This window comes from Neolamprologus multifasciatus, chromosome 2, assembly GCF_963576455.1.
Source record: "Neolamprologus multifasciatus chromosome 2, fNeoMul1.2, whole genome shotgun sequence".
Taxonomy (NCBI): domain Eukaryota; kingdom Metazoa; phylum Chordata; class Actinopteri; order Cichliformes; family Cichlidae; genus Neolamprologus; species Neolamprologus multifasciatus.
In genome coordinates this window covers 27,619,188-27,639,922 of record NC_140440.1, presented here as the reverse complement: position 1 = coordinate 27,639,922, position 20,735 = coordinate 27,619,188, and the positions used below count along the sequence as shown (strand labels likewise).

At 40.1% G+C, this 20,735-nt stretch overlaps 2 protein-coding genes across 2 annotated transcripts; one reads left to right on the top strand and one right to left on the bottom strand.

Annotated features, from left to right (window-relative positions):
• Positions 1-836: 836 nt before the first annotated feature.
• klb (klotho beta) lies at positions 837-7,766 on the bottom strand. The gene is made up of 6 exons (XM_085133808.1): positions 6,440-7,766; positions 5,130-5,643; positions 4,753-5,021; positions 4,393-4,649; positions 3,292-4,223; positions 837-2,905 (listed from the first exon to the last, which is right to left on the bottom strand). The coding sequence occupies exons 1-6, from the start codon at positions 7,193-7,195 to the stop codon at positions 2,484-2,486; spliced, it is 3,150 nt and encodes a 1,049-aa protein (XP_084989934.1). The 5' UTR covers positions 7,196-7,766; the 3' UTR covers positions 837-2,483.
• Positions 7,767-8,763: 997 nt separating this feature from the next.
• LOC146524598 (toll-like receptor 1) lies at positions 8,764-20,735 on the top strand. Its single transcript, XM_085133857.1, has 2 exons — positions 8,764-9,011; positions 12,991-20,735. The coding sequence occupies exon 2, from the start codon at positions 12,997-12,999 to the stop codon at positions 15,448-15,450; it is 2,454 nt and encodes an 817-aa protein (XP_084989983.1). The 5' UTR covers positions 8,764-9,011; positions 12,991-12,996; the 3' UTR covers positions 15,451-20,735.

The window sequence follows — 20,735 nt, the reverse complement described above, 5'->3', positions numbered from 1 at the left end:
ATTTAATCAGTAAAATGTGATAACTTCCTTTTAGTCAAAATTGACAACTCTGCTGTTGGTAACTATTACTGTTAAAGCACCACATGCAGTATGAAAACTGCCTCTAACACATTACAGAAATGAGGAGGTGTTTTCATCTGATGATCAGAGCAAAACTCTTATATGCATTTTGGTGACACAAACATATGCGTAGAAAAAGTGTAGAAAGAATAAAAAAACAAAAATGAAACAACTAAAAGCCCACTGTGGCCATTCAGATGTGATCCTGCTTAGCTGTATTCTAATTCTGCTTTTAGAGTTAGCGGGAAGAAATCCTAAGGATATCAAAATGTGTCAGGAATTAGAATCTCTTAACATTTGGCTTGAGGAAAATAAGCTGTCACTTCATCTGAGGAAGACCGAAAATATTATTTTTACTAATAACTCAAAACTTAACAAAGTTATAAACCAATCAGTCAAATGTAACTTGTTTGAAATGAGCCCAACTAATAGTCCAAAGTATCTAGGACCATAATTTATCAGAAACAAGATCGTTACATCTTTTTTTTTTTTTTTTTTTTAAGTGATTTTTATATAGGAACATATAGGAAAAAATATGTTTATTAATGAGAAGGAAAATGCTATGCTCTGTTTTGGTCAAATCGGACTTTCATCATATCTTCAGAAAAGAGTCAAAACCCAGTTGTAATCAGATCAAAATTAACTAGTATGTTATAGTCTTAAATATCTGCATCAGCAAACCTTTACAGACTAACATGGCTAAATGCTGTAATCAGGGTGGAATACTTATCTTTAATCTTCATGTATAATATTGTATTTGTATGTATATGTATAATAACACCAAAAGTACCCCACTGTGCTGTTGTGACTTTTTTGTCAGTTAAACTGCACTGTGCAGCAATCAGACACAAACCCCATTCTGTAGCCACACTGCTTTATCACAGGACACACATGAGAAATATGCATATTTTTTTAAACAAATAACAGAGAAGTGTTTCATAGTGTTTCATCATACCTGCAAACAATCACACTAGGGGGCATCATTGCCCCATGAACATCCAGTCTATGAAAAAAAACCATGTTATAATAAATGCCTTTGTTGTCTTATGAAAAGAAAGCCACTTTTATAAAACTGATTGGTGATTTGAGATCATGTTTTTATTAGATTTTATCGTTATGAGATGTTTTGCACTGGTGTGTTTTCTCACATTTGTTTATTATAAAACATAGAGCTGACGTAATCACTTATGTAAGTTTATAAAAAACTCACACATGCCCTAGCTTCTCACTGCAACACTCATTAAATCTGTTGCCATTTTACAGTCTTTTAAATATGTAGAAACAATAAAACAAAATAGCTTCACAAAACTGAGACACTTTACAATTTTGTGAAAAGGCAACAAGTCCCAAAAAGTTGGGAGAGTGACAACAGAAGGCCGGAAAAATAAGTGGTACCACTAAGAAACAGGTAGAGAAACATGATACAACTGCTTAACTTCATTGGCAACAGTTAAGTAACATGACTGGATATAAAAAGAACATCTTAAAGTGGCAGTTTCTCAGAAGTAAAAATGGGTAGGAGTTCACCACTCTGGAAAAGAACTGTGATTACAAATTGTGGCACAATTTCAGAATATTTTTCCTCAAGGTAAAATATAGAAAGTTTTGAATATCTACTGATCTATACTACATATCAAAAGATTCAGAAAATTTGGAGAAATCCCTATGTGCAAGACAAGACCCGTGATCTTCACATATCCAATAGTATTGTATTGTTGTCAGCACTCAGTTTAAAAAGCCTGCATCTCGCATCTCATATGGTATGGAAGTGTATTAGTGCGTATGGAAAAGTACCATTAAACAAGAAAGGTATATACAGTTTTACGGCAACATATGATCCCGTCCAGATGACATCAGGCCTTGCATATTTCAGCAAGACAATGCTAAACTTTAAACTGGAGGATTTTCTTGTAGAAGACTCAGTGTAATAAACAGATCTGCTTGCAGTTTAGACCTTCCACCCAGCGGGATTGTAGCACATCTACAATCCTATATCAGACATGAATGGGACAATATTCCTCTCCTAAATGATGAACAGCTGGTCTTCTTGGTTTCTAGATCTTAATGGACTGTTACTAAAAGACGAGTGGATGCTACACAGTGATAGACATGATGGTGTCCCAACTGTCTTGAGACATGTTGCTGGCTTCAAATTCAAAATAAGCTAATATTTTCCTCAAAATGGTACATCATCTCTGTTAAATATTTAATATATTTCCTGTGGTCTGCTGTGAATAAAATGTAGACTTATGAGATTTGCAAATCATTGCATTCTGCTTTTATTTACATTTTACACAACTAATCACACATTCGTCACATGAGCAGAAACAGACACAAATGGAGCGTACACAAGTCGTTGCCCTTCCCAGTCAGTGAGCCACAGGTTTTTTTATGACAGACGAATGAGATAGTCTTTCCTAGTGTTATCGCTTTACACCAGGTGGACACAAACACACTCCTTCCTTTCTTCTCCTCCTGCTCAACCCAACTTTCGCTTTTCCTCTGCCATGTCTTTGGTTTCTTTTGTTGACTATGACAAAAACCACCAGCGCTGCCAGCATTGCAGCTGTTATTAGGAGGCACCCCCCAAAAACCAGCATTGCTTTGTTTGTGAACATCCATGCGCATATAGAGCAAGGCTCATGCAGCTCGCTAAACCTGCAGAGCTGCACTGAGTCATTGTTAGGGGATCCGCTGAGAGCAATGATTTCTCTGTACACATTAATGGAGGCTTTGGCTTTGGATTGGTGTTGGGCTGAGGTGAAGAGGCCATACTGCGGTACGTGTCGATCTTGGAGTTTCCACACGTAGAAGCCGTGCAAGTTGACTCCATCGAGATGGTAAGCTACAAAGAAATAGAAATATAACAACAGAAAAGTAAGATGAATACTTCATCTAAAAAACACAGCTTTTATTGTGTTAGAAAACTACACTGCTTCCATGTGCAAATACAGGTGAGTCATAAAGGGCAGTGCCATAAAGGGCAACATGGCCTTTATGGCACTGTTTGTCCTCGTCCCTCATTTCTGCTTTTATGGTTTTCATGGTTTCTCAGTATATAAAGCTTTTTATAGTAGGAAGCAATAAGGTCATTAAGCCTGTATCACATGTGGAACTGTATCTCTGTCTCAACATCCTGAACACTGCAGACTCTATTTTGATTCTTGCCAAATATTGTTACACAACACATCCTGGACTGAGGATGAAAATTGTCTAAAATGTTTGCCCTACCTTTGAGTGCCTCCTGCAGGTAACTCCTTAGGTAGAGTTGCCGGAGTTTATCCTCAACAGGAGCCTGATCGTCAATCCCACTCCCGGTGACAATGATAGGTATAGCTCCATCATACCTCTGGCTAACCCACTTTAGCATCTTACGCAAGCCCCATGGCACAATAGCTTGCCGCAGGCTAGAAGAGGGCCATGTTGGATCAGAAAGAATCAGACAGTCATGATCAGGAGGTGGTTTCTGCTGAAAACTGTCCTGTGTGTGGGAACGCGGGGAGACCAAACGGGTAGTAAAATGGTTTAGTGCGATAAAACTCAAGGCCCCTCTCAGTTCCTCTCTCTCAGTCTCAGTAAAATTAGGAAGAGGAGATCCAGGAAGGCCCATTACTCGAGCTCTCTCTTCTAGATACGTTCTCATTTCTTGTGGGTAGTCCCCCATGTTGTGCTTCTCCTCACGTCTAGTCCCCAACAATGGGTCTAAGAAGCGACCAAGTTCAAACAGAAGGAATCTTTCTGCTGCCACTGTGTGTGACTCCAGGAAGGGGTTAGCAGGTTTGGCCCAGTCAGCATGTAGCGCTAACGATACCAGTCCTTGCTGTTGACTGTAATGTTCCTTCTCATATAACCTCCAGGCTTTTGCATGAGCCAGAAGAAGGTTATGAGCTGCCAGATGCTTGTCTTCCCCACTCGAATAAACGTCTACAAGTCTGTTTGGCTCATTAATGGTGATCCAGTTCTGAACCCAGGGACCCAGCTCCTGGTAACAAAGTGCAGCATATTCCTGAAAAGCGTTCACTGTGCTGTAATTGAGCCAACCACCCGAGGAATGCAGCGGCACAGGTAAACCCAGATTTGGAGATCGGTGTGTTGGGTAATAAATAACCACAAGAGCCTCAAGATCCCGCTTCTTGAGTTCGGTCACGATACAGTGGTAGTACCTTTGTAAAAGTGAAGAGTGTAGACACAGAGAGACTGATTCAGGCAAAGTAAGTGCGTATGAACTCGAAATTGCTCTGTCAATAGCCGGGGTGTGACTCAGGTAAAGTTACAGTTATAACATGAATTGTGTTATTTGAATTGTCACTGTGTGTGTGTGCACATCTTTACCTCAGAGCTTCTGTGTTTACATTAGAGAGGTCTCCTTGGGGTAAAATCAGAGACCAGTTTAGAGCGAAGCGATAGTGAGATGCCCTTGTCGATTCCAGCAGGTTAAGATGATCACGGATAGCCAAATAGTCTGTGCACTGTGCTCTCCTGGTCTGGAGCTTCACCCCTGGGACCTGATGCAACAATCCGTCACCTGTCAAGTTCCAACTGTACAAATGAGGGTCAGTAAACTGTGGGGAGAAAGGGTAGAAGTGGACCTACAAAAACAAAAGAAAAAACAATACAATTAAAATGTGTTCTTTAGGCGTACGGAGCATTATTGAACATCTTCCATAGCTGATAATCATAAAGTCTTGTTACCTGTAAAGTGGAGTCTGCAATACCCCAGTGAAATTTGCAGGGGAAATAGCCTTTCACCTCTTGCGAGGTTTCAACACTTGGAAAGCCATTATCATTAACTATTTCTCTGTAGTACTGAGCGGTGCTCTTGGGGCTCCTAGTTCTGTTTTGTTGGCTGAAGTCCACATAAAACAGGCCTCGTCTAATACTATACCCATAATTCCACTCAAATCCATCCACTAAAGACCAGGCCATGTATCCAAACACCCGTACACCGTCAAGCTTAATGGCTATGAAAGAAAACAAAGTAATAATAGAGTAAGATAGACAAATGTTTGTGTCTCAATGACTTTATTGTCTAGCTCATATTTATTTGTTCTTCCCAGCGTTCTGCTTACCTCGCAAGACTTGGTTGATAAAGCTTTTCATCAGATAGATGCCCACTGTGTCTTCCTTTCCTACAGTGGCTTCAGAGAACCAGCCTCCCTCAGCTACTAGGACACTTGGATTCCCATATTCTAGCTTTATCCAGCCCAGGAGTCGTCTTAGGTCTGGGGTCACCGTCTGCCCGTAGCTGATTACGCTCTGCCCCAAACGGAGGTTGTTAGGCCCGAAGGATAGGGCAAAAAAGTCAGCTGTCTTCTGTACCCAGAGCTTCTCTTCAGGGGTGAATGCTGGCAGAAGAGCCCCAAGCTTGGTTTTTAAAGAGACTGGGTAGTCCCCATCACCAAAGATGGGACTGGCAAACCAGCCCAGAGCTGCCTCTATTGACTCCTGACAGAGCTCAGCACTTGCATCAATGGCTCTGCCTCTTTGAGGTTCCACCCAGTGGGAGCCCAAAACAATGGACACTTTACCCTTCTGAGTTGTGCGGAAGTTGGTGTTGTAGGCATGCCATGCTTTAGCGTGAGCCTGGAAATAACAGCAGACACATTAGTGTGATGTTTTTAGTTTTGTTGTTTTTTTTTCCTGAACATATTCACTGTAAAATAAACTTATTTGACTCAGCAAAATTTACTGTGTCTCTATGAAAAGCACAGGTATACATAACATAGTGAATTCTGGATCAGGAGAGGGAAAATGAGAGGTAAGAGAGTAATTATGAAAACAATTACATATAAATGGTTATTTTATTTTAATTTTTTTTGGTTTTGTTTGCTCACTGAGCGCTGCAGGTACACCATCTGTGCTTGTTTGCGTAAACTGAAAGTGATTATTAATGAGGCATGTCTCCCCGACTTCCTGACACACACCATTTCTCTCCAGTAGACAAGTGCTGATGTGGTAGACTTTGACCGCAGTGTCTCTTTAACTGACGTGTTTATCACAAGCCAATCAATATAAATAAAATTGAGAGTCATCAAGGAGATAAAACAAAAAAACAAAGCAAGCAGCAAGGTTTTGCACTTGTTTGCACTAGTTTTATACGCCCTGACCAATTTGATTGTATTAAAATGAAATATCAGGGCTTTCTTGCTTCACTGTCCTCTGACCTAAAATCACTCGAGCAATATAAAGATTCACTGTCTATCGTAAAATGATAAAGCTGTGAGAGTTCAAAGTTTACACAGTTTGTGTGTGTGTGTAACTGGAGATATTCTTCATATCGCTGGCGTTGCAACCAAAACAGATGAGGAACACGAAGAGTAAAAATTACATACTCGTGAAAAATTTGACAAAATCTGCTAGGTCCCCATGTGTAACTGACCTTTATCAGATTGTGTGCCACAGTAAGAGAGGTGGCAGGTCCCCCTTTTTCTCCAGGAGCATGCACTCCTGTCCCGTATCCCTGTACAGCCACCAGGTAGGGATTATGCATTGTGAGCCAATACCTAACACGACTCCCAAAAGTGTGGAAACAAAAAGTAGCATACTCCTCGAAAAGTTCCACCATAGTTTCGTTCTTCCAGCCTCCATAATCCTCTTGCAGCACCTGTGGCAGGTCCCAGTGATGGAGAGTGACGATGGGCTCAATTTTCTTTTCCAGAAGCCTCTCTATGAGGTAGCTGTAATGCTTCACAGCAGCAGTATTGGGCTGACCTCTGGCATTTCCATCAGGAAAGAGTCTGGGCCAGGAGAGAGAAAAAGAGTATGACCTTACACCTAGATACTCCAATGCTTTCACATCTTCTTCCCATCTGTTGTAGCTGTCACTTGCCACATTGGCAACCTCTCTGTCCAAGCTGCCACTGACAGAGGAGTGGGTGAAACTGTCCCAAATTGAGGCACCTTTCCCATTCTGGTTCCAGGCTCCTTCTGTCTGGAAAGCAGAAGTTCCAGAGCCCCAGAGGAAGCCAAGAGGGAAGGTGTCATGTAGAAAAGATTGCCCTTTGAGTGTGGGATCCGGTTTGGGCTGCTGCCAAATATCCCTGCCCTTCCCAAGAGAGCAGGTTGCCTTGTTCCAAGAATATAAGGAAAACAGGAGAAAAGACAAGAGGAAGTGACATTTGGGATGGTTCAGCATACTGAAGGTTTCTACCTTGATTCCAAAATCCACCTTGATGAGACAGCTGATGTCAGTCCGTCAGCGCGCGTTTGAAAATAATGCATTCCCTTATGACTGATAAGAGATCCATAATGTGGGTGAAGAAGAGGCTGAAGTGATCAAAGCGAGCAGAGTGGAACATTTGAAGCTTCGAGGTTTTGCACTCTCCATCTGACACCCTGCGTCCCTATCTCTCACTCCCAGTGTACTTCTGCTCCCACTCAACCCCTCCCTACCACATAATGTTCACACATACAAAGGTTGACTCATGTCCTCACATGCTTGTTTTACTACCGAGGCCATTCCGGCTGATTAATTTAACCTGTCCTTCAAAAAGCGCTTGATTATTCTTGGATCTCAGCCAAATTAATAAAAAAAATAAAGAGTCATAATTCAACACAGCTAATAAAGATAATAGTGAGCTATCTTTCAAAGGGTGCACAGAGACTGACTCAGAGCTCTCAGGCACATGCTGATTGCTGTAAAGAACATTTGTGTCAATAATTAGCTTGTACTCTGATCTTAGCTTCATAAGTAAGACTTACTGCACATTACAAACACACACACTGTATTTTGTAATCACTTGCATTAGGGGATTTCAGCTTTCTAACAAATCAGCAACGGCACATTTTGACACATTTATTAAATAAGAGGTAATCTTACACTGTGACGCTGAAAAAACAGGCTGTTTTCTGTTTTCTTACAGCCAGAAGCTTCTAACCAAATCAGCAGTGTTCTTTTAGGATTTGATCAAACTGTGCCAGGTGGGATTAGTGACACTGGCTTATAAGACAATATTCAATTAAGCTCCACTTGCTGTATGCGTAGCAGTCGCTGACCCAAGGCAAGATTAGCGCTGCCAGGCTAGAAACACTGCTGGGAAGAAGGTTCATGCATATGTGTGTGTGTGTCTGTCTGTCTGTCTGTCTGTACATACACATAGCTTCCCTATCACAATAAAAAGCCATTTTAAAAGAAACCCTTTCTCATCATCCTTCATTAACACAGTGTCTAGAGTAAACAACACAGTGGACCTGAAGCCACTCTGCCTCAAGGCATTAGTGCGATAAGTCAATTGAGTTGGAAAATGTTCATGTACTACCCAGGTGACCTCAGTGTGGTCGCTATGATACAAGAGAGCTACCTCAGAAACACTGTAGTTTAGCCTTCTCATTCATACTTTTCACAACATAGTAGAACAAACTAAAGATACAGTATAGTCGTTGCATTGCTTAGTAAAGGCCCATTTCATTGATTTTTAGAATATTTTAAAATCAGTTTATGTTTCTCAAACTACAGACCAATGTCTTTTAGGGTGCCAAAACAAAAAACAAAACAAAATCTGAAGTATTAGTTTGCTTAAAACAATAAAGTAAAGTAAATCCAAGGAACTGATTCCATTACTTTCACTAGCTCCGCTTATTTATACATTTTTATCACGGTTTCCTTCTATAAAATACACTGTTACATAAAAAGGGAAGTGAAAAGAGGATGTTGAAGTGAGAAAAGCATAAGTAGTCTGGGAATTGCTCTCATTTCTATGCCTGTTTCCGCTCAGCTTCATGTTGTTTTTACTGTAACTTAAAAACTATTAGCAGCTACTGCTGGAGCAGTGCTAACGCATGACTTTTGGTCACATTTAATCCAAATTTTATTTGGTGGTATACCTTTCTCGATCAGTCAGTTTTGTCTTACGGATTTCCTTTTTTCCCCATATCCAGAGATTTGGAACCACTGTGACTCTGATGTTTTTGTACTTGAGACTTAAAAACGTGACCATCAGACCACAATAAAGGTTAGTGCTCTTTTTTTTTTTTATCAGTCTATGAACTAAATGGTGTTTTCCAGAGTGGTTTTTTTTTTATTGTGGTTTTGGATTTTTTTTATTTTTTATATCTAGAATACATGAGTCAAGAAAAACACTTAATTGAAAGTAATCTTAAAATATGACGATGTCAAATGTCTGCTTTTAAAGTTTTGGTGGGATTTATGAATGCATAAATAATCGTAAACTCATACCATGATATGAAATGGCAGTATTTTTATATATATATATATATATATATATATATATATATATATATATATATTGTATATAAAAGATTCCAACAAAACTGACACCAAGAAAACCACGGGAATTAAAGAAAACAGAGCAACAATTCTATGATAAGCACACAGCAAGCCACATTCACAAAGGAAAAACTCAATTCCAGAAAAAACGGTAAACCAAACCAATTAGAATTTAACCAGTTCAAAAAAATTAAAGGTAAGTCTGATCTTAAAGAAAGTAACCAGTGTTGTTCCAGGTAAGTTCCTTTCAAAATAATGTTTTCACATCACTCTGGCCTGTTCCTCAAATTTCTTTCATCTTTCTGCTCAGCCAAATTTCTTTTTAGCCTTGATGCTTTTAATACACGTCTGGCATATTTTTAGTATACTGACTAAAATCAAAAAGTGTTACATAAACTATTTTTTTTAAAAACCCATAAAACCCAGTAATATTCTAGCAGCAGAAAAATAGCGCACAATAACTGAAATTTACTGTGTTTACATTTGTCATCATGGAAAAACACAGAAATTGTCTATAATTAAAATACACAAAAAAGTCCTTTTTTTTTTTTTTTTACATTGTATTACATTAAAATACAGTTCTTTTAGGTGTAAACGGAGATTAAACAATATTAGAAATACACAGAAAATGTTATTGTAATTACATTACAGATCTTATCAAGTACATACTGATGGATGTGAATATTGAAAGAGTTGAGCTAAATAAAACACTAAATTTACTTAGTGTAATAATTTCATAATACTGCTGTAATGCAATACTAATACAGAAAACTTCTAACAATTTGTAAAAGTAAATGTAGTGGGTTAGATGTGGTGGATGTTGGTTCAAACATGTTTTCTGTGAATGCAGCATGAACATTAACCTCTCCCTTAGCTGTTAATCAGATGTTGGTTATAAGGAACAACTGTAGTCTACTCCTGAGCTCTGGCAGTTTGCACTAATTTCTGTTCAAGGTGGCAAAGATCACAGCCTGTTAAGTATTGCAGACCGCATTCATTTCCCCTGGCAACTGGTTAATATGTATAACTATTAAAGGGTAAGTAGGATCCTCATGGGTTATCTATCGTAGGGTGGACCCTGGATGATTGTTTTCCCTCTCTTGTTACAGGCCTACACACTGCTGCTGTCTTGTTGTAGCCTTGTTGTTGCTTTGCTGTTATTTATGGACTGGCATTGACTGGTTCATTGTTTTATGGTGTTTTCATCTTAACTGTTTGTTATATTGTAATTGTGCTTTTAAAAGGAGTTGTATTTTAGAGTGTGTGCATTTGTTTTTGTCTCCTTATATCTTATTTCCTGAGTTGTTTGGTGTTTTGTATGCCACAATTTCTAGGTTCTTTTTGATTTTGCTTTAGTGGTGGCACAGTCGCTTGTTGTGGGGGCTAGGCACGTGTGGTAAAATTCCCTCAGATGCATGTGAATGTACACACCGGGAAATGGGTATAACGCACCATTTAACAGTTTGGTAATGCCAGCCCTGCAACCTAAGAAGTTCTGTTTTTTTGCAGCTCTGTGCTTTTAGTATTTTTTTCTTAAAAGCTTTGCATGTGGTAGAGGGGATACCAGGGGAGAGGCTATTACATGAGGGAAGCAGGACAGGACAGGACTGAGCCTTAGGACCTATCTCTTTGTGCAAAAAGGTACAGAATAAATGCTGGCAGCCTTTTAGTGGGACTCGTGCTCACAGTACCGCACCGTGCAAATCATCTGACATTCTCCAAAGAATATCAGAACCAGACTAGCATCCAGTTCTCCTTAAAGATGAGAAAATGTTCACATAATTTCAGGGAAGATGCTGCTGAAAGTGTTCTTCTCTATATCATCTTGTGCTAGGATTTATCTTCAAGAAGCATCTTTTGAATTAAATACAAAAATCAAACAAAAATACAATTAGCAGTTAGTAAGTAAACGTTTACTTTAATTACATTGATACTGACATTAATATAATTTTTTTTGATTTATCACCAAGCAAAACAGTGAGAGTTTGCAAAGTTTTTGTAGAGTTATTCTTGCACTAGAGTAGTGTGTATGTAAAGAGTTTAGGTTAAGTGGAAAGTCTAAATTAATTATATTGTGTAACAGCGTGAACATTTGCATATGCATGTGTGATCTGTCATGAAGCGTCGAGTGAGAGGCATGGAAATGCAGTACTTCAAATGAAAGTGAAAACTACAATTTAATTAGGATGTATGCAGAATATCCACAGGGGAAAAAATAAAAAACATCTGGAGAACAGGGAGTACATGAACAAAGGAAATGATACAAAGGAAGCAAAACTAAATGCAAGACACAGGAGAGAAATGACTACCCCACAAAAAACAAAAACAAAAAACTGGAAGAGAGAATCATTTGAAACAAAAATACGCAGAGATTATAACAATACGTAATAATAATGATAACAATTAACACCAAAGGGCCTCATGGAGAGTGGAAAACACTGAGGGAAGAACCTGAAGTCTATTATCAAGACGACATTAACTACAATACTTGTCATATTTATCTGTAAAGTAACCTTGCATCATTCATCAGTCAGTTTTGTGTAATTTTATACTAAATGAATCAAAATTTGGATGTAGTTCTAGAATTAAATTAGAATTTAGCTGTAATATTTTTTAAATAAACATAGCTTATAAGTGATCAGTATCATAGCATATCTCTCCTCCACTCACACACTGAGCACTGACTCCCACAGTTTCTTTTTCTTCAAAAACAGTTTCCCCACTGTGCAATACCAAATTCTATGTGCACTATTTATTACATATTACTTTTTAAAACTGGCTTGTATATTTGTATGCATGCTGCAGAACTGTGCCACCCCCCCCCCTACCAAGTGAGTAGGAGAGGCTCTGTATCTCATTGTACAAATGTATAGAGACAATAAAGGCATCCTATTCTATTCTATTTATTCTATTCTATTCTATAAATCATGTTAAGCTTGCAACTGTATTTTTACACTCTTTTTGTGTGTAAAAATGAATACATTTTCTGTAAATGCATGTAAAAACATGTTTATTCATAAGTACACTTCTCTATTTATTTTTTATTAAATCAGATATGTTAATGCAGAGAATATTTCTTGTAATTTTACTGATATTTCATGTGTTTAAAATGACAGGAAAATGCTGTAAAATTTATATGAAAATTCTGAAATTACAGATTTTTCTAACAGTGCAAGTCTGACTTCAAATTAAAATGTTTTAATTTGAGACGTAGCAATGATTTCTAACACTCTACTGAAGTTTCAGTTTCCAATTTTTGCATTATTCGGTTGATAAAAACCTAATTTGTACATTTACCCTAAATAAAAACTGTTTAATTAAGGCATTGCACACTGAATCCTTTAAAATGATTACCTCAAATCCACACCTCTCTACAGCAATTACTAAGCATTGTAACCACCACAAAGAATTTATTGTAGGACTTTTGAACATTTCTTTTCGATGTATCCAACAGTCTGACAACTGATGGTAAAAATAAATAATATTATGAAAGCTAATACCTATATCTTTTATTTAGGCAACAATGAGGGTCACAGCAGCCGTACTATGTAACCAAATAATAATGTATTGTTAACATGACTCCACTTTTTAACATTACAAACATTTATCAGAATTTATTCAAATCATTTTGAGCTATTATATTTACAGACAGAATGAAACACAGACAAATGCTACCTGTTTAATGGCTATATTTTCTTATACAGGCTACAATGAGGGTCACAGCAGCCGTACTCTGGACAGCAGCCGTGTTGGTGGGACTTCAGAAGAGCGCTTCATCACCTGACAACTTTGTAGACCGATCATCCCAAAACCTCTCCTCTGTCCCAACTGACCTGCCACAGACGACTGAGTTTTTAGACCTCTCTCGCAACTACATACGTCAGCTTCACAATGGAGACTTTCAAAAAACCACTCACCTTAGGTTCCTGAATGTGTCATGGAATAATTTGGAGGAGACTGATCCACAGACTTTTCTTGACACGCCTCTCCTGGAACATCTGGACCTGTCGCACAACAATCTCAAGAACCTCTCAAGTCAACAATACCTGCTACACACGGTGAACCTCCTGGTGCTAAACTTGGCCTTTAACAGATTTCTTACCATGACATTGGGGAATGAGTTCAGCTCTCTTGTAAAACTGGAGAGATTAACAGTTGGAGCAAAAAACATCAGTGTGGGTGACTTCAAGAACATTGCTAAAGTGAAACTACGTACATTGACGTTATTACTAGAGGATGAACTTTATTATGAAGCAGGCAGCCTGGAGGATGTTCATGCTCAAAGGCTGCAGATAGCCTTTGGACATAATCAAAAAATTGACCGTAATCTGACTGCTGATGCTCTGTCCCTGTTTGCTGAAGTGGAAATGATGAATATGATAAATGGCTACAAAGACCTAAGTAAGCAGCTAAGAGAGACGGTGAAAATCCACACAACGAGTTTGTATCTCACCAACATAACAATTAAATGGCAAGACTTAACTGAATATGTAAATGTGGCTCTAAATACAACTTTGAAACATCTTGATGCCTCTGATGTGCACATAATGCAGCCTCCTCGATTTGAAACTGAAGTGATCAAAGCATCACAGGTGATTTCTTTCACAGCCAGCCAGGCAGTGGTAACAAGTTTCTTCTTCTCACAGGAGGCTTTATACAACTTTTTCATCAGCATGCCAGTGGAGAGTGTTGCGATTACTGACACACCAATAATACACATGACCTGTCCCAAGTCACAGAGTCCAATACGCCAGCTGGATTTTTCTAATTGTGCCATGTCTGACACCATCTTCTCAAGTGTGGTGGATGATAAATTTGTAGAATGTCAGAACCTGCGTAACCTGAAGAACTTGACTCTGGTAGGCAACAGTCTTAAAAAACTTGAGATACTGAGCAAACGTTTTCAATATATGTCATCCCTGCAACATCTGGACCTCAGCGTCAACTCCATAGGGTATGACCAGTCATCACAGTGCATCTGGCCAGCAAGCATCACCAATATAAATCTGTCTTCTAATAGTTTGACTGAGTCAGTTTTTCAATGTCTACCAAATGGGACACAGATACTGGACCTCCAGAACAACCAGATTTCGGTGGTTCCGCAATCCATCTTCAAACTGAGAAACCTTTCAACTCTGAATCTAAATGCTAACCGGCTGCGGGACCTGCCGGCGTGTGACACTTTCCCCACACTCCACAAGCTTCTGCTCAGGTCAAATTCTCTCCATGCCCCATCTGTGAACATATTGGAAAGCTGTCCCGAACTGCATATCCTAGATGTCAGTTTTAACCCCTTCACCTGTATCTGCACTCTCAGAGGTTTCATAAAGCTCGCTATCAATTCTGAAAAGAGCAACAGCCAATCAGGAATTGAGCTGCTGAATTGGCCACAGGGCTATTACTGCACATACCCCGAGGACGTTAGAAACTCAACTTTAAGAGACATCTCGATCCCAGAGGTCTCCTGCAGCATTGGCCTTCTAGTGGTTGCAATTTTGGTCCCAGCAGGGACACTGATTATTTCCGTTGTGATTCTGTGTCACTGTTTGGATGTTCCCTGGTACATGGGCATGATCTGGCAGTGGACAAGAGCCAAACATCGTGCAAGAATGCAACAAGCTCGGCCCGAGGATCTGGTGGGTCTGGAGTTCCACGCGTTTGTGTCTTATAGCCAGCACGATGTTGACTGGGTGTGCAATTCCCTTCTTCCCAACCTCGAAGGCCCCGCAGGAGGGCTTAGAATCTGTCATCACGAGAAACATTTTGTGCCGGGAAAGACGATCATTGAGAACATCATCAGCTGTGTGGAGAAATGCAGGCGCTCTGTGTTTGTCCTCTCTGCTCACTTTGTCAAGAGCGAGTGGTGTCATTACGAGCTCTACTTCGCCACCCACCAACGTCTCACTCTGGGCTCAGACAGCATTGTGCTGGTACTGCTTGAGCCTCTGCCTCAATACCTAATCCCATCCAAGTACTACCAGCTGAAGTCCATGATGAACCGCCACACATATCTGGAGTGGCCTCAAGACAGGGCAAAACAAAGGTTATTCTGGGCTAACCTCAGAGCTGCCCTACAGACTGACCTGCCAAATGCTCCAGTCACACAAGTACAGGAGCATTGGGCAGAGGAAAGACTTGAAGAGGGACAGGGGTTAATAGGGTAAAAAGAGGCAACAAAAGCATTTGGATACACTGGAAATACATCGTAGCTACCCTGAATCTTTAAAGACATGGCCACCTAATACCCCATCTATTCCATCTATTCCTCTTATCCAATTCAGGTTTACCCTATATCCCAGCTGAAATAGGGTGAGATGCTGGGTACAAGTCACTAGCCTGTCACAGGACTAACACATAGAGATAGACAATCATTCATACTCACAAACACAATTTAGATTCACCATTTAACACCAATAACTGCTTGACTTTGGACTGTGAGAGGAAGCTGGAATACCCAGAGAGAACCTATGCAGACACAGGTAGAAAAAGTAAGCACCACACAGGAAGGCCCCAGTTAGATGGTTGATTTGAACCCAGAACCTTTCTGTGAGGCAACAGTGTTCACCACCATGCCACTCTTCTAGGTAGCATGAATTAAAAAAAGAAATAATAATATAAAAAATATAAAAAATTATAGTTTTTTTTTTTTAGTCAATGAAGCTCTGACATGATATACATAAATTATGAAATGTTGATTGATTGATTTACTATTTTATTAGCAGCAAGTTGTCTGCCAGTTGGAAAGCTGGTGGTTCGATGCTTGGCTGTCAAATTGTGCTTGTTTGGATTCAATAAATCATTGCCAATAAATCATGCCAAAGTATCATTCTGCAAGATACTGAACCGCAATGCATTCACTGGAGTGTGAGTGAATGTTAGATTATATGGATGTGTGCATGTGTTGTACTAAGTGCTTTGAGTGCTCAAGCAGAGTAGAAAATTGCTACATAAAAACGGTTCATTTAAATACTGGTACGTTGTAACTGATATCATTTTTTAAATAATGCACTCAGTATATTACTCTCTAGAATGTTCTTTATTAGTAAATATATGTTACACAATGAGAAGGAACTCAGCCGGGTCTAATGAGGTTAGGACATAAGCTGAGTCTGTATATATTGTATATGTTGATGAAATCATCTGTTGATTTGTGCTGATTTGGATTCAACAAATCAGTATCGACATTGCCAAAGATAAACATTATTTTGGGGGTGTTTTTGGTAAAATTTTATTCCAGGTCTTTCTTCCAACTATTAAATGCAACTATACTAGAGCCTGTTGTTCTACAAATTACAATAACCTTTTTCTTTTTTCATATAAGAATTTCAGTTGCGACACGTTTCAAATGTTATAGCTATTGTATTAAAATATGTGCAAAGTGACTGGGGTAATGTTTGATGTTGTGAAAGTTGGCCTACAGGCTTCTGTTGTTATTAAAGTGTAAAACTTTATCTTGTGTGATGGTGCTATTAAACTGGTCATCCAGGGAGTAATAAAAACAGATTTTAATGTTGAAGAAAGAGTTATTATCAGGGTCAGTGTCATTTTGCAGTTCCTGCTGTGCAGTGTATTTGAAACTAATCAGACCATGTGTGTGAAATATCAGCTGCCATGGAAGAGTCATGAAGAATCGTGCATCTTCTGACAAAAAAACCCCTCAAGTTGAATGAGAAACTTTTGTTGTCAAAAATGGTAAGATAGCATGGCCATCGTGATATATTAACCAGGGCAGGATGGCAGCACAAAGATGCAACAAAAATGACTCTTTTCTGGTACCAAGGTAAGTTGTTGAGGATATCCTTAACTTTTCAGTTGCTCAACGCTACTGTCAATTGCTGCTGGCCAGTGTCATTGAAACTTTCTCTGAAGTTCACATTAGACTTTAACACTTGAATGAATGAATAAACTCTCATAGAATGTTAAAATGTAATCAGTTGGTTAAATTTACATTTGACACAATTTAAATATTAGAAATATTAGAAAATAAGCGAATGCTTACCTGATGTATTCACAGAAGAGCTCACTGGGGTGCAGTAATGTCGACTAATACAGGATTGCCTCCCAGTTTGACATAAATGATTATTAAACAGATGGGATGTATCACTTTGAGAGAGATGCAATGGAATAGTCCAAGTGATATCAACTTTGATTTCTCTGTCAATTGTAAAGCCACGACTTTATAATTTTCTGTTGAACTATAAATCCACCTCATTTCAATGTAATTTCCTGGTCAACCATAGATCAATGAATTTTTAATAATGGATGGATGGAATTCACCACTTTGAGGGGGATGTGATGGAACAGTCCAACTGATAGTATTAAATTCCCGGTCAACTTTAAGAGCGAGTGGTGTCAGTCCACTTTGGCGTGACTGGCTGCCAGCAGAGCCTGCAGGCTCATCACCACAACCCCCTGTGGCTCCTGCACCATGGCTGCTGGGTGACCCCACGTCTGGGGCTCTCCTAAGCTCTCCTGTACATTGGTACAGAGTTGACCAATCCCCAAGCCCAGAGGCCTGAGGTCCGAAGGCCCCCCACCTCCCGGAAGGGGCCCAACTGGGCCATGCCACGCCAGGTAGCCACCGGGAGTGAGCCGGTACATACCTGAGCGCCCGGCCCCAGACACCCAGAACCACCAATGCACCAATGTCTGAGGGCATCAGCCAACGACATATAGTGTGGTGGGGGAGATAGGCCCCCACACCTGGGAGGGCCTGAGATGTTCCCAGAGAGGTGGAGTCTAAGACTTGACCTGACATATAGACACAGACAAACAGGCACACACTGACACAAGCGTACATTCCCACTCTCATGCGCACATATACAAATACTTGTCACTCGCCAAACGTGGAGACAAACATAAATGGACACTGTACACACACTCACAATCCCTAAACATACTCTATACCCTAGGTCCAGGCACCTTCACCCTCAGAGGGGTGATGGTACCTAGACCCAGGAGATGATACCCTGTTCCCTGGGGTGGAGACAAGCAGGCCGCCCCCGCCCCCAGCAGCAGGGAGGCCCTGCATCCAGACCCCAATCAGATGGCCAATTTCTCCGTATACCCCCTGCCCCGATGGTAAACAGAGAACGTGGTGTGAATAGAATAGAATAGAATAGAATAATCCTTTATTATCCCACGGATGAGAAATTTCGGTTACAGAGCTCTTACAGCAAAGGAAAATAAAATATAAAAGGAAGACACAAGGTGGTAAACAAACAAGCTGGTGAGTAAGATGACCAAAAGAATGTTAAGCTGCATTATAGAGTCTGACAGCTGCTGGTAAGAATGATGTGCGGTAGCGCTGCTTCCTACACTGTGGGTGTAAAACTCGACTGCTGAACGAGCTGCTCAGTGCTCATACAGTTTCATGCAGGGGGTGGGAGGTGTTGTCCATGATGGATATTAGCTTAGAAAACATCCTCTCCTCCCCAACCTGCTCAATGGACTTCAGTGGACAGTCCAGGACAGAGCTGGCCCTCCTGACTAGTTTGTTGAGTTTCCCCCTGTCCCTCTCTGCAATTCCACCACTCCAGCAGACCACAGCATAGAAAATAGCAGACGCCACCACAGTGTCGTAAAATGTCCTCATGAGTGTCCTGTTCACCCTGAAGGATCTCAGCCGCTGTAGCAGGTGGAGACGACTTAAACCCTTTTTGTAAAGTGCATTTGTGTTTGTGGACCAGTCCAGTTTGTAGTTAAGGTGAACACCCAGGTATTTGTACTCCTCCATCGTTTCAATGTCCAAACCTTGGATGTTCACTGGTGTAATAGGGGGTGGCTTCTTGCTGAAGTCAATCACCAGCTCCTTCGTCTTGCTGGCATTGATGCAAAGATCTGTTCTGTTCGCACCAGTTGACGAATTCATTGATGACCCCACTGTATTCCAGTTCGTTTCCCTCCAACACCTGACCCACAATGGCGGTGTCATCTGACAACTTCTGGAGATGGCAAGTGTCCGTGTTATAACTGTAGTCCACAGTGTACAGGGTGAAGAGAAAAGAGGCGAGTACTGTTCCTTGTGGGGCCCCCGTGCTACAGACTACCACCTCAGAAACACAGTCCCGCAGCCTCACATACTGGGGTCTGCTGGTGAGGTAGTCAATAATCCATGAGGATAGCTGATGGTCCACTCCAGCTCCCTGCATCTTCTCCCTTAGCACTGAGGGTTGGATTGTATTGAAGGCACTGGAGAAATCAAAAAACATGACTCAGTGTGCACCTGGTGCTCTCCAGATGAGAGAAGGCCCAATGCAGCAGGTAGGTGACAGCGTCATCCGCCCCGATGTTTGGCTGGTAGGTAAACTGCAGCGGGTCTAGATCTCTCCCGACTAGTGGGCGAAGGTGGTGTAGTATGATCTCCATGGTCTTCATCAGGTGTGAAGTCAGGGCAGCGGGTCTGATAAACAGGACATTTGCATAATGACTGAAACCAGCCCACTGAAGGAACAGTGGGCTGGTTGGACTAAAGAAGTCACTTGGATGAGTGATGAAACCTTTCTCCCACTGAAAACGCTACATCCAGATGAACAGAATCAACTTTTGAAGATTTACTTACCTGGATGATTGAGAATGTCTCAAGGCAATTATTTTTGAAATAACTAAAGAAGATAACACATTTTAACAATTAGAAAATACGGTATTATAATTAAATAAAACATTATGGCAGGGTTATTTTTGTCAGCCACACATTTCTAACCTTTAGAGACACCTGACTCTCCGTGGCCAAACAGAAATCCTTCTTGAGTCTTGGTAATTCATCAAGTCACTGTGTGGTCTCTGGAGGAGGAAAAGGATAAAAAATAAATAAATACATGTAATAAATGAAAACAGACATGAGCAGAAATCTGGTTTTATGAGCTGGCTTAAAATAAACAGAGGCTTAAATTTATATGGCCTATGCAGTAAAAGTAAGTCATAGATCCTGCAGGATCCATTTTCCTTACACACACACATAATTAGAAAAACGTGATGTTTTCAAATTAAAAAAAGAAAAATATGGCATCATGATAATGAAACCCACATGAAACATGTTCACATATCAAATGAAATCAAGTGTTATGAAAAGACAAAATAACTACATTTGCTGTACAAAGACAGACAGTTTTCTGTTTTCTTATAGCCAGAAGCTGCTATAACCGAATCAGCAGTGTTCTTTTAGAATTTGATCAAACTGTGCCAGGTAAGATTAGTGACACTGGCTTATAAGATGATATTCAATTGAGCTCCTATTGCTTTTTGCGTAGCAGTCGCTGACCCAAGGCAAGATTGGCACTGCCAGAGTAAAAACATTGCTCGGAACTGGGTTAATGCAAGTGTGTGTCTGTTCATCTGTCTGCACACACACATAGCTTCCCCATCACAATAAAAAGTGTGTTAAAAACCAAACAAACAAACAAAAATGTGTCTAGAGACCAGGAGCAAAACCCTCCTCAAGGCAATAATA

Bases quoted from the DNA above. Each gene is read 5' to 3' on its own strand.
- klb (XM_085133808.1), bottom strand. From the start codon at position 7,195: ATGCTGAACCATCCCAAATGTCACTTCCTCTTGTCTTTTCTCCTGTTT. The intron at 5,644-6,439 runs GTCAGTTACACA...TGTTATTTCCAG, and splicing joins TGGCACACAATCTGATAAAG to GCTCACGCTAAAGCATGGCA. The intron at 4,224-4,392 runs GTAAAGATGTGC...ACTTTTACAAAG, and splicing joins GTAAACACAGAAGCTCTGAG to GTACTACCACTGTATCGTGA.
- LOC146524598 (XM_085133857.1), top strand. From the start codon at position 12,997: ATGAGGGTCACAGCAGCCGTACTCTGGACAGCAGCCGTGTTGGTGGGA.